Genomic DNA, 15,246 nt, shown 5'->3' with positions numbered 1-15,246 from the left:
TGTGTAAGTTTAATAAATGTATTCTACTGACATCATCCTGTCTACCAATGATCCGAGAATGTTTTAAAATAATTAAGTTGCGAAAAATACATAATATACAAAACCACGGGGTGAAACCATTTTAAACAAATGTCATACTCTTACATAATCAAGATTTAAGAGCAGTTTCCCTTATGAATTTCAATATAATTTCAATTATAATCTTTCATTTATGATCTGCATAGAAGCATTACAACATAAGGAATCACTTTGCGTTTTTATTAATGACAATATTACTATAAATTATATAATTCTAAGAATAAATTAAATGGTCTATGGTAACAGTTTATTAATTTGTAGCACAAATATAGACCATCAAAGATTCATTACATAACATACATGTATGATATGTAAAATATTAGTATTATATTAAATATGATGTCGATTTTTGATATTTATAATTAATGGAAAATTAACACCTACCTATATAAACTAAATAATTTATTTCAAAGAAATAATATTGTCAAATTATTAATTAATTATAACCGATAAATTAAAGTTAAATTTGACATATTTAGTTCGTTACGTAATAATATGTAAAGTTACTTTAATAGAAATTGATTTCCAGAGAGCAGAATCATTTCAGTGCTATTAAAGTACACATTAGCTTCTAGCACGGCTTCAATGTAGCATACGCAATACCAACTGAATAAACACAAAATACTATAGTAGTATCAGCATTATATTATAATGTTGAATTCTAATGTGACTCCGTGTCTCAACACTAAAGCTAACATGTATAATACATTTTAAAACGGATCAGGGTTTAGTTTTTTAATTTAATTTAATTACTTGAATTATTTTAGTATTCTATCTACAGTTAATATACCTACGATATTTTAAGTATAATAATATAGAAAGCTATTACTAAACACCCAAAATTATTCTAAAAAATATATCTCTTAAATCTTAAAATAACTATATCATGATCTATGAACCTCACTTAGCCTTGTCGACTTAAATCAAATTAAAGTTACATATAGTACTTACTTATGCGTATAAATTGTAATTATACTTTAATAAATAAATAAAATATTATGTTATCATTCATACTTAAATTATTAAAAATAAAAAAATGTTTAGTACATTATTTAGAAGGTTTATGGCATAAACACATTTTTAAAGTATTAAAATCCAAGCCCTAATAATAATTAATGCTTTAAAGTGCACATATATATATGTAATTTGTATGCCTGCCTAAACGATACCTATTTATATTCAATATAATGCATTTTAATAATATCTTGATAATCAATCCTAAATAATTAGATATCTATACCTACCAAACAATAGTTTCATCGTATAACTAATACATACTGCAATGTATATATTTATATTATAAATAGGTATTTAGTTATAACTTAAGTCTTATTAGAGTATAAAGTTAACTACTAACTAGTGTGTGTGTCATCATTATCATAATTCATTAATTCTATAAAGTAAAAGTATTAGATAGGTACTGTAAATAATAAATAATAATTATATGAAATATATGTGCACCTAAATGTTTAAATGTATTATACATTTTAATATATATCAATTATTTCTGATCATCCATTTAAAATATTATATTCATTTTCTAAATCAAATTGTTTTGTTTACTACGTTATATCAATTTTCAAGTATGGTAAATTGTAATTCAGACATTATTATGCAGTAAACCAAACAATTTGATTGAGCAAATGAATATAATACTTAAAATGGATGATCAGAAATAACTGGGCTACAACCGAATGTTCCTGAAAATTATTTAAATCCAAATTAGTTCCCGACTAAAACTTTTGAAAAAGGCGAAATACGATCTAATAATGTTATTAAAACATATTTTCCATCATTATAAGTACATATGAAATAGAAAAAAGTCTAAAAATAAGGAAATATTTATAAAAACAGAAATAGACAAATATAAAAAATGAATAGATTAGAATTTATAAAAAAAAATTTGTTATACATTTTTACTTCAACAAGACATAATATTTACAAAAAAGATAAATGGATAAATTAAAAAAAAAAGTTATGTTTATTATTAAAAAAGCTACAATTTTTAACAACCTAGGAACCAATTAGGGCATACCTTTTGTAACAACCCGGGAACCAATTCGGACGTACCTGTTATTGTGAAGCACAAACGTTGAGCTTTTCATTAGATTAAGCTTTAAAAATGGAGAGTGGGGCACTGAAGTTGATTTATTTAATTTTTTATTCTAGGTTCTGGAAGAATATTTTCTAGAATAAAGAGTTTAACATTTGTTAAAGATATTATTATTGTTTAATTTTAAAATACCATATGTTGAACTAATAGTTTATACGTGTATAATGTATACACAATATTAAGATTTTTATTATGTCAATTTTATGCTATTAAATTCCACGAAATTAGCATATTATGTTTCACAGCATTCCGATGTACTCGAAGATGTTATTATAAAATATTAACCTACATTTAAGTTATCTTAATTTCTAACGAATTATTTTAATAGTTTACTAAAATGAATAAGAAAAATCACAATAGTGTTAAAAAAAATTTAAACGAATTGATAAAAATGTGATATCTACGACAGCGATCGTTTAACTAAATTTATCGCTTATATGGACTAATTTTAAAAATACTGCAGAGACAATACGTGCACCTGTATTATAATAGGTATGAATAAGTTTAAATCGGCTCCGTAACTATAAATTAATATAAGCTAGTTAAAACTCTAAGAAATTATATTGCAAGCGGAAGCTTGAAAAATAAACGTTTTGATAAAAAATAATAATAACTTATTACATTAATACATCTCCCATAATATATCGCCATTCGCCACCAACGATCGTACGTCAATAATAAAACTAATAATCGTTGTCGGCTCAATTAGGAAAAAGTTCTTAAATAAATATATAATATAAATACCAATTTGCATAAACAAATTATTTAAGTGATTTATGAGTTTTTTACTTTTAATCGTAATTTATATTATAATAACAAAGAAATATACACGTACACACGGTCGAGTTATGCGTGAGAAATCCACGAGTTATACATACTCGTATTATTGTACATTTTGTACGCACGAAGAAAATAAAAAAAAATCAGCAAACCGGTCCTTGGCTGGTTCGTCAGCAGCGAAAAACGGGACTGACCGACGAGGAGCCCCGAGGACGTATGAAATAGGAAATCGGTCGATTTTTATCTTCCGCCGAAGAGATGTATAAAAAAGAACTCTCGGGCGATTATCATCTTCTCTCACTCGAGTGCATTCGGTTTTGCAACAATCGATTATTATTATTATTATTATTATTATGATCATTTATCGTTGTACGGCACGGCGCGACTATAAAGACCGGATTATTATTTTTATTTGTGCTGTATGCAAATCGCGCGCTCCGGGTGACGTTTAAACCCTGTAGGCAATCACCGTGAAGCCGCAGCTACCGCCGGTCTCCCACTCTATGGCTGCCGCTTCTCTTTCATATCTTTACATTACACATTTGATACCGCATTGCCGCCGGAAGCCGGTTGCGAGCGTGCGACGCGTCATTTCGCACATTTTAAATTTGTGCACACGCACATTATGGTATATATATAGTAACCGTACACTCTTATTATATACAGGTGTAATATTATAATAATAATGCTACACTCGATCCAAGTTTTTTACGGCTGTTCAAAACAATTAATATAATAACACTCATGAATCGAGATACGTTATTCTTATCGGCCGGCGACTACACGTAGAGATAATTTTACAGATTCAGAGCCATAAAAAATAAGAGTTTTTTCTAGGGGGGGTCATCCGTTTTTAGACTGGCTAGCCCCCTCACCGACCGATGCGGATATGTGCGGTAATCAAATGTTCACGAATCGCATATTACCTGAAATGGTATTGATCCACATTTTACCTTAATAGTATAATATATTTGAGTAGAACTTATATATATATTGTGTTCCCAATTCAAACGCCAGACACTAGAAAAACGAAAAAAATTCAGTGTGCAAGACACTATTGCAACTGCCCACACATATAGGTAAGATCGGGCACCCGTGACGAGATAAAATGTCAACATCCTTTTTTCGGTTTGCAGTGTAATGAGTATTATACCTACGCAAACGATATATTATATATTGTTTACTTTATCCCACGAGTTTGTGCGCTAAGAATCGTGTATATTTATACATATAATACGTGCTTATGTGCCAAATGGTGTGGACGAAACACTCAATTTGAAAATACAAAAATATCTATATCGCATACCACCACAATACTATATACATATATTCTGAACGTCAATTAGTTCACCTTTGAAAGTGCGTTGTTACTTCGCGCGGTATAAAAATTAAATAGGTATCATACTTGTAACTTGTGACATGGACATGAACGCTGATAAGTAATTATATATTCATAAATATTATAATACATCAATATAAAACACCCACCAAAATCACCGTAATTATTCAACCGGTAGATAATTTTTAATAGGGTCATAATTATAACATGTCGAAATTCACCTAAGTACACGATTCCCGCTACAATTTAATAGTAATCGTCTTAAAAATGTGTTATTTAATTATTTTCAGTTCACGTACCTACCTTCACACGCATATAATTATTCGCTATACAGCCGTATAGTCCGTATAGATATAGTACATAAGTAGTATTAATTATTCGTTTTAGAAAACACTAGATAATATTTTTTTTTAATTTTAACAACAACTGTTTTTAGGAATATAAAAATAATATATTAGTATTTTCAATTATAAAACTAATACAACCAATAAATAAAAAAATGAATAGGTAACACTGAACCTAATATAGAACATAAAATGTATTTATTTTAAATATCCAGCTATCGAATTAATCTGTAAAAATATCTTCGTTAAAACGCTGATGGGAAAATTATTCTGACCGCGATATCGTTATAAAATCGTACCTACATACAGATTCGTATTTCCTTTCACGGTTTCACGCATGGGCGTCACATTCACACAGATATTTTTCTAATATCAAAATACAATCGGTTTGGGTCACACACGCCCGTAGTTTGAATGACACAGTAATCGAATAGTATCTACTTATATATATATATATATATATATATATATATACGTACAAAGAGTAATGTAATAGTATTACACTATTATATCTACATGAATAAATAATAATATGATTTTATAATAAATTATTCCGAACACGCGCAAACATATATAATAATAATGTTGTATATTATGAAATTATCAAAATGTTTTTACATTTTACTATTCAATTCTATATAAACACTATGAAAAAAATGTATCTATTTATGAATAATATGTAATGCAACGCAATAATTGAGGAAGAACGTGGTGACTGTGACGAGCATTCGCATGAATTTATTATACCTATCACTGATGAAAATTAAAAAAAAAAAAACCGATCATTTTATAAGGATTTCCTCCTTCCTAGAGAAGATTCATTCCTAGGTCATATCCTTAAACTCTACTGCCACGAGATTAAACCAAATATGGCGTTATTATATTTAAACCGTGTTTTTCAGCTGCTCAGAAAAAATAGGTAATTAGTTGATGAAGTACACAAATTTGTATCGACAAAATTTTTAATTATAACAATACGCTTATAACGTTTCAATACATAAAAAAAAAAAAAAATAAATAGAGTTTTACCCGCGAACCCGGATGGCGGTAATCGAGCGATGCTTTCAAACGTGGAAAATGTTCCATGCGATACCGGTTTATAAGCATAATACAATTTTGTTCTATGTTTTCCTCCGTGCAAAACTAATTTTATAAACAGCGTGACGGACGTCTCGACATCCGTGCCGCCGTCACACTGCCAATGTCAGAATTAGCAATTTACTGCAGCTGGCGCTATATAATATACTACACGTTTATTATGTATATATATATATATAGATTATACTTGTACTTATACTTATACCTATATATATATATATTATACATCGATATATATCGTGTAATATATATATATATATATATATATATATTGTAAGGTATCGACGACGATGACGCGACGGGCGGGGTGAGGCGGGTTCTCACAACCTCCTATCAACGCGGTAATTATTGGGTTATCTAACGCGCGGTATCGCGGAACTCTGTGGCACGACGGCGACCAGCTCTGCGGCGGCGGCGGCGTTCTGCAGCAGGCGCCTCGTAATTATAGGTATATAAGCACGTCGTATAATGATTTGACCCATATTATATTTTCGATAGCCTCAACGGGTCACCTAACCTACCTAATAGTCTGACAATACCTGTAAACGTGTTTCCCGCGGTACACGAATGCGTATTAGGTACCCGTGGAAAAACCGCGGTTCTTTTTCCTCTCGACGACGACGAGACGCACTAAAATCGCGATCGAATCGGAATCATAGCTCGATGGGTACGGCGGACGGGGACACGGCTTCAACTGCGGGACGAGATAACTCCGACGAGATGGATCTCTGGAGGTGTCCGACGGTTTGAAACGCGTGCCGGCCTCGCACGGATATAGTGTTTGCTGCCAGCCAGCCGACTATTTGACGTGTGTAATAAATAATAACAATATTATTATTATTATTATTATTATTATATGTAGGTGGTCAGACAACGATTGTGATTATTAAATAAGTATTAATAATGCATAGTGAGTGTGGTAACTACGTGCAGTTGTGTTCGCACGCGCGCCGGTCATCTGATGCCGATTTGATTGACGTCGCATTCATCGTGCGTTGCAGTATTATAATATTATGTCGGGGCAGTGTATTTTGTATATACCTATATATATATATATATAATATTTTTTTTAATTACCTGTATATATAGGTACGATATGACACGTGCACTTTATAGACACCGTAATAATTGCCGGTATCGCAAGTTTTGAATGATACCGCGTGGGTTTTCGATGACACTATTATTATTATAATATTATTGTTAGCGGCGGACGAGGATATAATATTATTATATTTATTAATAACATCAACTACCTATTAAATGTATTTTTCGTGCTATTCATTTCCACAAAAAATCTCCGAATCGAAAATAAAATCTAATCTTGTGTTTCCGTCTCCATATTTTCCCCGTTTATATAATAACACTGTTAATAAGCATTAAGGTCACCGATTGAGTAATAGCTGATGCGTATTGTTTATAGGTACTGTACTCTAACTGTCAGACGTTATTATACACTATAATATACAATAATATACATCCACGACCCATGTACCATGGTTTTAATTGAACAAACTTATTTTACAACGTTACCAAGAAGTTAACCGCGTGTATAAAAATGCAGTTGTATTTGATTTTGCATAAATCATTAATTTTTTTTTTGTTATACAATTTAATATTAATTTTTATGAATTGAAACCAGTTTCACTAATTAAGTAAAGCGGTTGTCATAAATTGCAAACTTTATTATGGGTAATCTGTAATCATTAAATGAATAACTTAAAATTATCTAATATTAAATCACAATTCACAAATGCTTTTACAAGTACTTGAAGTACACGTATTCAACTTTCCTCTCTAAATCCTTGAGTAACTGTATATCCTGTATATATATATAATCAATAGTAATGTTTTAAAATAAACTAAATTGAGCAAAAATATTATTCAATTCAATTTTTTAATTTTTAAGTTGTAATATTAATGTATATTAAATACTAATAATTAAATGTTAAACTATGGAACGTATGAAACGTATTCTTGTCGTTAAAAATCATTTTATAAATTATCATCTCCAATATTTTGTTTTTGCATATGCTGTACCTAGCACAAAAATACTAACACGACGTAAAAACATTGACCTCGCTCTCTTTTTTTTATGGTTTGCAATCTGCCCGTTGTCAAAAAAGAAATTGGCATAGCATCACATGCCACATAAGTATGTGTCAGACATTTGGACGTCCCTATAATTGTTTTAACGTTATATAGGTATAACCTAAACTTAATAGTTCAATTTTACAACAACTCTTGAGCTTTAATACTCACTATACTAACTACAGACTTAACCATGGTTTATAGTTTATATTATGCTATATAATATTAACTCATATAAAAGTCCAGATTTCTTACAAGTGCAATTATTATATATTTAACAATTTAGTATTATAATAATATATTTTATCTATTGTACAACATTTACAAACACAATTTTAAACCTGAACAAATGTGATTAATAAGATAAATTATGCAAACTTTGAGAACGACATACAATAATTTAATATTGCATTCTGAAAAGTATGTCCGTATGAATACCGTGCACAATATCTCATATAATAATTAAGTCGTCCTAACTTTCTGAGGAAAGATAGGCATAGATATAGATAGTAGCTATCAATACATCTCGTTTGACATGATATGCCCAAATGGAGCAAATTTTAAAATAATATACCGTCAATATTGTCCTATAAGTGCAGCGGCATGACGATAGAAATAGAATAATTGCATTTCGCATTATTCAGTATTCACTGTACATATGTCTACGCATGCAATACGACGTATAATTTGATTGCAAACACACGTGTTCGTACGCAAGGGAATAAACACTGCACACTATGCTAATATACAAATTGTCCATAGTCACGCAGTTCATTTGACTGCGGCACATTTTCAATTTTCACAACATATTAATCGATTGACTCAATAATTTATTATTTCCGATGAATATCAAAACCCTACTTATATTTCTATAATAGTAATAACTAATAACCGGCAATATTCAGGTCATTGCAATGTCTAATTCCAATTTTCATTATTACGGTCTTCTCTACCAAAATTACAAACTACCGTTGGTCGTTACCATTTTATAAGCACAAAATATGATGAAATATTACGTATCGTCATTGTTTCCATATTAGGTTCCAGCACGTATAAACATATGCGCGCACTAAGAATTATAACCAAACGTCTAGACTTTGTCTATACAGTATAGACGTATAGCCTATAGGTAATTGTTTATATGTATAGTGCGCACTAACACGTTATTCAAGTGATGCAGTAACTATTAGTTATAATGAAATACATTTCACACTTGGATATTTTAATAATAATTATAGGTAGTACACAGTTGCATTAACGATTAACTTTATTGCATTTATTTTTCTACTCACTACCTATACGGGCTATACGTGACTATTTTGTGATAATTGATAACGACTATTTATATTATACCTACTATATTGTATATTTTTATATATTATACGAAAATACGAAATAATATTTTATATTATACCTTTTTTGTAAGGACCAATACTTATTTAGTAAAGTGATTTTTTTTTAAATAAACAGTTATCTGGAAATCCATCAAAAGTTTACTATTATTGATTTAATAAAGTTATGACTGAACATACAACTTCACAAATTAAAAACATAATATAATGAACACTGTACATATACAAAAATTTAAATATTTTTAGTAGTCCTAATAGACAATAATCCTATGACTAATACTTGTACTTTAAATCAACTTTTGATATACTTAAATACTAAATATCTTTTAATTTTCATTATTTTACGAATTTATAATTAAGTTAAATTCAAATATCTTACCAGATTTCCCAACACGAGAACTCCCCAATACTACAGTCCGGATACGTCCAATATTCGTCATATTTATGTCAATGAAAGAATAGTTTAACTGAAACATAAAAGAAAAAAGATTATTATTTTCCCTAATTCTTAACTAATGTAATATATTCTTAAAAAAAAAATTAAATATAGATTATAAAGTGCATAAGATTTACTAATTGTACTTAAATAATAAACATATATTTATCATAATAATTCATTATCAAATACAAGTCTAATTATCATATTTATAATAAATTATAAAATAACTAATAAGTAAGTAATATTAGTAATAACTAATAACATATTTAAAATTGTAGGTACAGTTTAAATTATTAGTTAAACTGCTATTACCGCATCAAAGTTACAATTCCCTTTACATACAATTATAGTATATTTGCGTGTTTAATACATATATATTATTTTTAAATATTAACAAATGAGCACTAAGTAATTTAAATATTAGAAATATTTTAATATTTTAAATGTATAAAGTTATTACTTGCATACATTATTAAGCTTATTCAAATAATGTATAATATAATATTTAAAAATATTATTAAATATAAATACAAATTAAAAACAATCATATATATTTTTAAATAATATATCGGTTTTAAGATACTATTATTGACCTCTCACTTAGATATCTAGTTCATCCGATATTATAATAAATTCAATAAAAATATTAAGTAAATCTAATGATTTTAAAACAGAATACCCCGAATACCTACAACGTCAAATCAAATTTAAACGATTAATGGATACTTAATAATATGTTATACGAATAAATAGTGACATAACATATTATACAATTAATCATAAGGTTAGTTTCTCTATGGAAAAATCTAAAAATGATTAATCATTCATAGTAAACTTTTTTCAAATCACCAAAGCATTACATAACTGATCAATTTTTTTATTTTGAAGTGGGCCATATTAAATTATTACATACTATAATATATAATATTAAATCCAAGTAATTGTTTTATAACAATATTAAGTTTCATTAAAGACATAAATTCAAAACTAAATTAAAATTAATTTAATAACAAAGTAATGTATTATATTATATTATACATTTAAAATGTGTGATTGTTTTTAGTTACATAGGTATTAGGTAAATAATTATTTTTTTTTTAATAATTTAAATGTATAAATAGGTAGGTACCTATTTACCTATCATATTACAGTAAAACCTGGCACCTGCAATTGTATGTATCTCACTTCGTTGAAATTAAATTTATTTTGATCAATATGTAACTAACAATATAGGCATAACATGATTATCATAGATATATGTACATTTATTACAATCAGAGAATCAATTCAGCTTATATAGGTATACTAATTTAATAGGTCAATTTTGTTTTTTGAGAAAAAAATTGCATACCCTTTAAAGTACGTTATTTATACTATTTTCTTATTATAGGAATAATAGTAATTAGTAATATTTAATTTTTAATTTTTAATGAAAGCTATAGGTATATTTTTAATTGTATACTTCTTTCAGAAGCGAAATACTTTTTTTAAAACATTAAATATTGAATAGTTTTATTTATTAATAACCATCTATTGAGTTTTGAGTTTATAACTAAATAACTTATACCCATAGTACCTAGTTAAAGAGTAAAATAGCAAGGTATACCCTGCAAAATATACGATCCAAAATAAGTACACCGCTCATTGTAACATTAAAAAAGTAGTCTATTTCCAATTATAAAACAATAAATATATAGACGTGCATACGAGGGGTGTGTAGAGTATGCAACTTCCAGTGAGTTCAGCTTAGGTAAGTGTTCAGGTACAGAGTTAAATAATATTTCATAAATTAAAAAAATGTTAAATCTGTTTTTTAGTATTGTGCACCCCCAGCAAAAATATTCTGCGCATGCCTATGACAATAAATATATATGTCATAATTTAAAAAATAAATAAAAACCAGTATATTATGATAAAATACATAGTAAAATATCTATTAAATTTTATACTGATTTCGAACTACAATGTTTGAAAAATATTGTATTCAAAAAACAAAAAAAATTAGTTTAGTCTGAAATATTTTTTTATAAGATGTGGGTAATACATCATTATATCATATACAAGACAATATTATGTGAAAATGAATTATATTTTATATGATAATAATACTTAAAAATGTCATACCCTTTATCTAAATGAAAATATTATAAAAATATATATTTATAATATTTGCTTGAATTGAAGAAGGGTGTGATGGGACATAGTCCTTCTATTAAAAAAAGTATTTTATGCGTAGCCCTTCTTATTACATCTTAATCAATATAAGACAATTAAATTTTAAATATTCAAATACGCATAATCTTTTTACACTTTTGCACTTTTTTTCCCCAATTCAAGCAATGTAATATACAGTGGACACCGCTTATAAGACTCGCGGATGATATAAGGTTCAGTCGCTTATTAGACTCAAAATCGTCTGGAACGGTCCGGACGTATCCAAATACATTATAAAAATTCGGTTATAAGATTCACTACTTCGTTTATAAAACTCAAATTTCGTAAAAAAAAAAAATAGTAAAAAATAAAAAAATTTAGTTCAAATTTAGAAATAAATTGATTTTCAAAAATTACATATTTATTTGGGTTATTTCTGGTTTCGATTCATGCTTTAAAATGTGTGTATGTACAACAAATTTTATCGCATTTCACATTTTTCGCAATTTATTATCGTATGTAATAGGTATGTAATGTATATTATTAAAGTAGATTAAAATTAAAGCAAAAAATGTAGTAAAATAAAATTCATAAATATGTAATTAAAATTTTTTTTCCCCACTTCGTCTATAAGATTTAGTCGGTTATAAAACTTATTACTTTGTTTTGGTTCCAAAGTGAGTCTTATAAGCGGCGTCTACTATATGTATAATATCATATTATATTATACATATTAATATTATTTAAATTAAAGTGCTTACATCTTTAATTAACTATTATATGAGCCCTCTTCAATGAGATATGATATCGTTGTCGATAGGTATATATAAATATATAATATATTATATTATATACGTGTGTGTTAGATTAACTGTCAATCAATCTTCTCCACGAAGTCTGTGACATTTTTCGGTGACTATTACGAGACGATGTGGCAGCAGTGAACGGTGAAAATTCGCCATGCGTTTCACGAAATTAAACTCTTTTATTAAAAAAATAAATAAATAATAACGATCGTGAAAACTATAAACAAAACGACTATAAAATATCACCGTCGTCTGAACCTGCACACACACATACACTCGAAACGGACGACCGAACGTTACAGCGAACACGTTGCGACTGATCTTGTCGACGGCGGAAACGTCGTGGAAGCGCCGGGTTGCCTGTCGGGGCCAATCGTATCCATCCGCAGACAACAACCGTAATCTGGCGGTCCGCCCCTCGACGATTTTCTCGCGAGCATTTAGCCATTTAGGTACGTCTAACTTTAATATTAATAAATTTAGAGCAAAAGACTTGTTATTCTAAAAAGTTACCAAATATGCACTTTAAAAATTAAAATAGTAATCTATCTACAAATACAATTTATAAACGGGAAATTAATTTAATTGGTAATCCTTAAGCACTTCTATGAAAACTTGTGAAAATGAACAAAATTGTGTCGTCAACAACCATATTAATATATTATTATTATAAAATTTAAAAATAAATCTAAATCCAACAATTTTAGTTGTATGTTAAATGAAATAAAAACATTGATGGAGAAAATATTGATAAAATTAATAATTAATTAAAATATTAGTATATTATCAAAAAATATAAAAGGTATATTTATTCCTGGATTTTTATGATGTAAAACGAATATTTAAATTTTATTACAACTCTAAAAGTCTTCTGCCGTATTAATAATATTATTATTAATAGGTAGGGAAATAATAAAGCCACGGAATATGCACTCTTACATAAAAATACCTATGCACTAGGTATCAAGTACAATTGAAAACACTAAAATATATGATACAATAAAACTACCATTATGATAAAATAGCATCTAAAATGAGAACGAAGTTAAAATATAATAATTCACGACAATACCTAAGTCGGCACAAGTACCTATATAAGTTATACTAAAATGTATACTCATTAGTCAATCGATCTTCGATCACTATAAGACCGTGCGCGAAGGTTTGTTTGTCGATTTAATAAACATTATTATTTAAAGAAAATGTGTAAGAAAAAGTGAATAATATATTAATATTTCTTTGTTGTACGTTGTACATTAAGATGTCGAATTATGTGTTATTAAATTTGAATTTAATGATTTATCATTATCATTATACACGAAAAACGATTCTGAACAGGCAGATTAGCCAGGATTTATTCTCGGGGGGAGGGGGGGCTAAATACTTTTTACATTACATTTTTATTTGAAATCAATAACTTTGTTATCCATTAAAAGAAATTAATTAAAATATTTCAAACATTTTAAATTACCGTGTTCCTAACGTAAAAAAGTCAAAATATTTTGAATATTATCATGTATAGAACTATAGAAGTCACTAATAAAAATATTTATAGCAAACAATTTAAATATCTACTAAGAGAGTAAAAGACTAGTAACCCGAACCTTTAAAGTTGAAGCTTTTTTACTACTCTGAAAGGTGAGATCACGCAGATAAAAAAAAACACGTCACTGTAAAACCAATACATTAATCGATCCATTCAGAATATTATTCCAAAATAAATATTAATGCAGTTTAATTTAGTATAGCAACTCTAGCTGTGCTTTCGTATCATTGCCTGTCACCTGAATAATTTATATTTAAATTTTAAACACTTGGTTTTTGAAGAACCAATACAATTTTATCACCTTTTTAAACTGAACTCAGCGCCACTGCGTTATATATTTTATGACATACAAATATTAGGTATGGTTCGTATATTCAAAAATATAATACATTTTCAGCATAAATTTCCAATTTGATATTCAGTATTTCAGTACATAAAAACTTATCGTATCATACGATTGACTTTCGTTCGTTTGTATAATTTTCGTCTAGGTCACTATATGCAATTCACAAACATGATAAATTGTACATCACAAACACGCAGAAAGAATAAGTTCGTTCAAATATATTTTGTAAATTGTAACTATATGGTCTATATGTCTATATTATATTCGTATATCGTAATATCGTATGACATTTTTGAATTATTCCTATACAGGCTAAATTATATAGCTATAGTAGGTATACCTGCGTCTATTATAAACGAGATGTTTTTGTACAATATAGCAACGTATATGGTGATATGTATGTAAAAGCCGATTTACGTATATACCTACACTATAACAAAATTGATATTATCTAAATAATTTCATAGATATCATATGTACGTATGTCATTATCATATTGTGTATCATGTACGACCGTTTGTTTTTGAAAACGTGACTGTAATGCATTAATGCAACAATAATACGATTTTATATTTTATATAAGTACCTATATATTATAGGTATCTCTTTATTTGAAAATTATTGAAAATTTAAAAATCGTTCTTGTGATATACGTACTATGTCGAAGGTATTACACGAATACATTCATATCCCATAGCCTTCTCACTACGAAAACGGCCTTTCGGCCTTTTACACGTCGCACTACATAATATACATATGATTC

The 15,246-nt window shown here is 28.0% G+C and overlaps 1 protein-coding gene across 1 annotated transcript in view; it reads right to left on the bottom strand.

Moving 5' to 3' along the window:
• Window positions 1–12,895, bottom strand: part of LOC132920423 (ras-related and estrogen-regulated growth inhibitor-like) — a 76,077-nt gene extending 63,182 nt beyond the window's left edge. Inside the window, exons 1-2 of the mRNA XM_060982816.1 lie at window positions 12,547–12,895; window positions 9,572–9,659 (exon numbers count right to left, since the gene is read on the bottom strand). Of these exons, the coding sequence (XP_060838799.1) occupies window positions 9,572–9,632 (61 nt within the window). The 5' untranslated portion in view covers window positions 9,633–9,659; window positions 12,547–12,895. The remainder of the gene's footprint in view (window positions 1–9,571; window positions 9,660–12,546) is intronic.
• Window positions 12,896–15,246: the final 2,351 nt, after the last annotated feature.

Source organism: Rhopalosiphum padi, chromosome 2, assembly GCF_020882245.1.
Source record: "Rhopalosiphum padi isolate XX-2018 chromosome 2, ASM2088224v1, whole genome shotgun sequence".
NCBI lineage: Eukaryota > Metazoa > Arthropoda > Insecta > Hemiptera > Aphididae > Rhopalosiphum > Rhopalosiphum padi.
The sequence above is the reverse complement of the archived record's forward strand: the minus strand, read 5'-3'. Positions and strand labels throughout refer to the sequence as shown.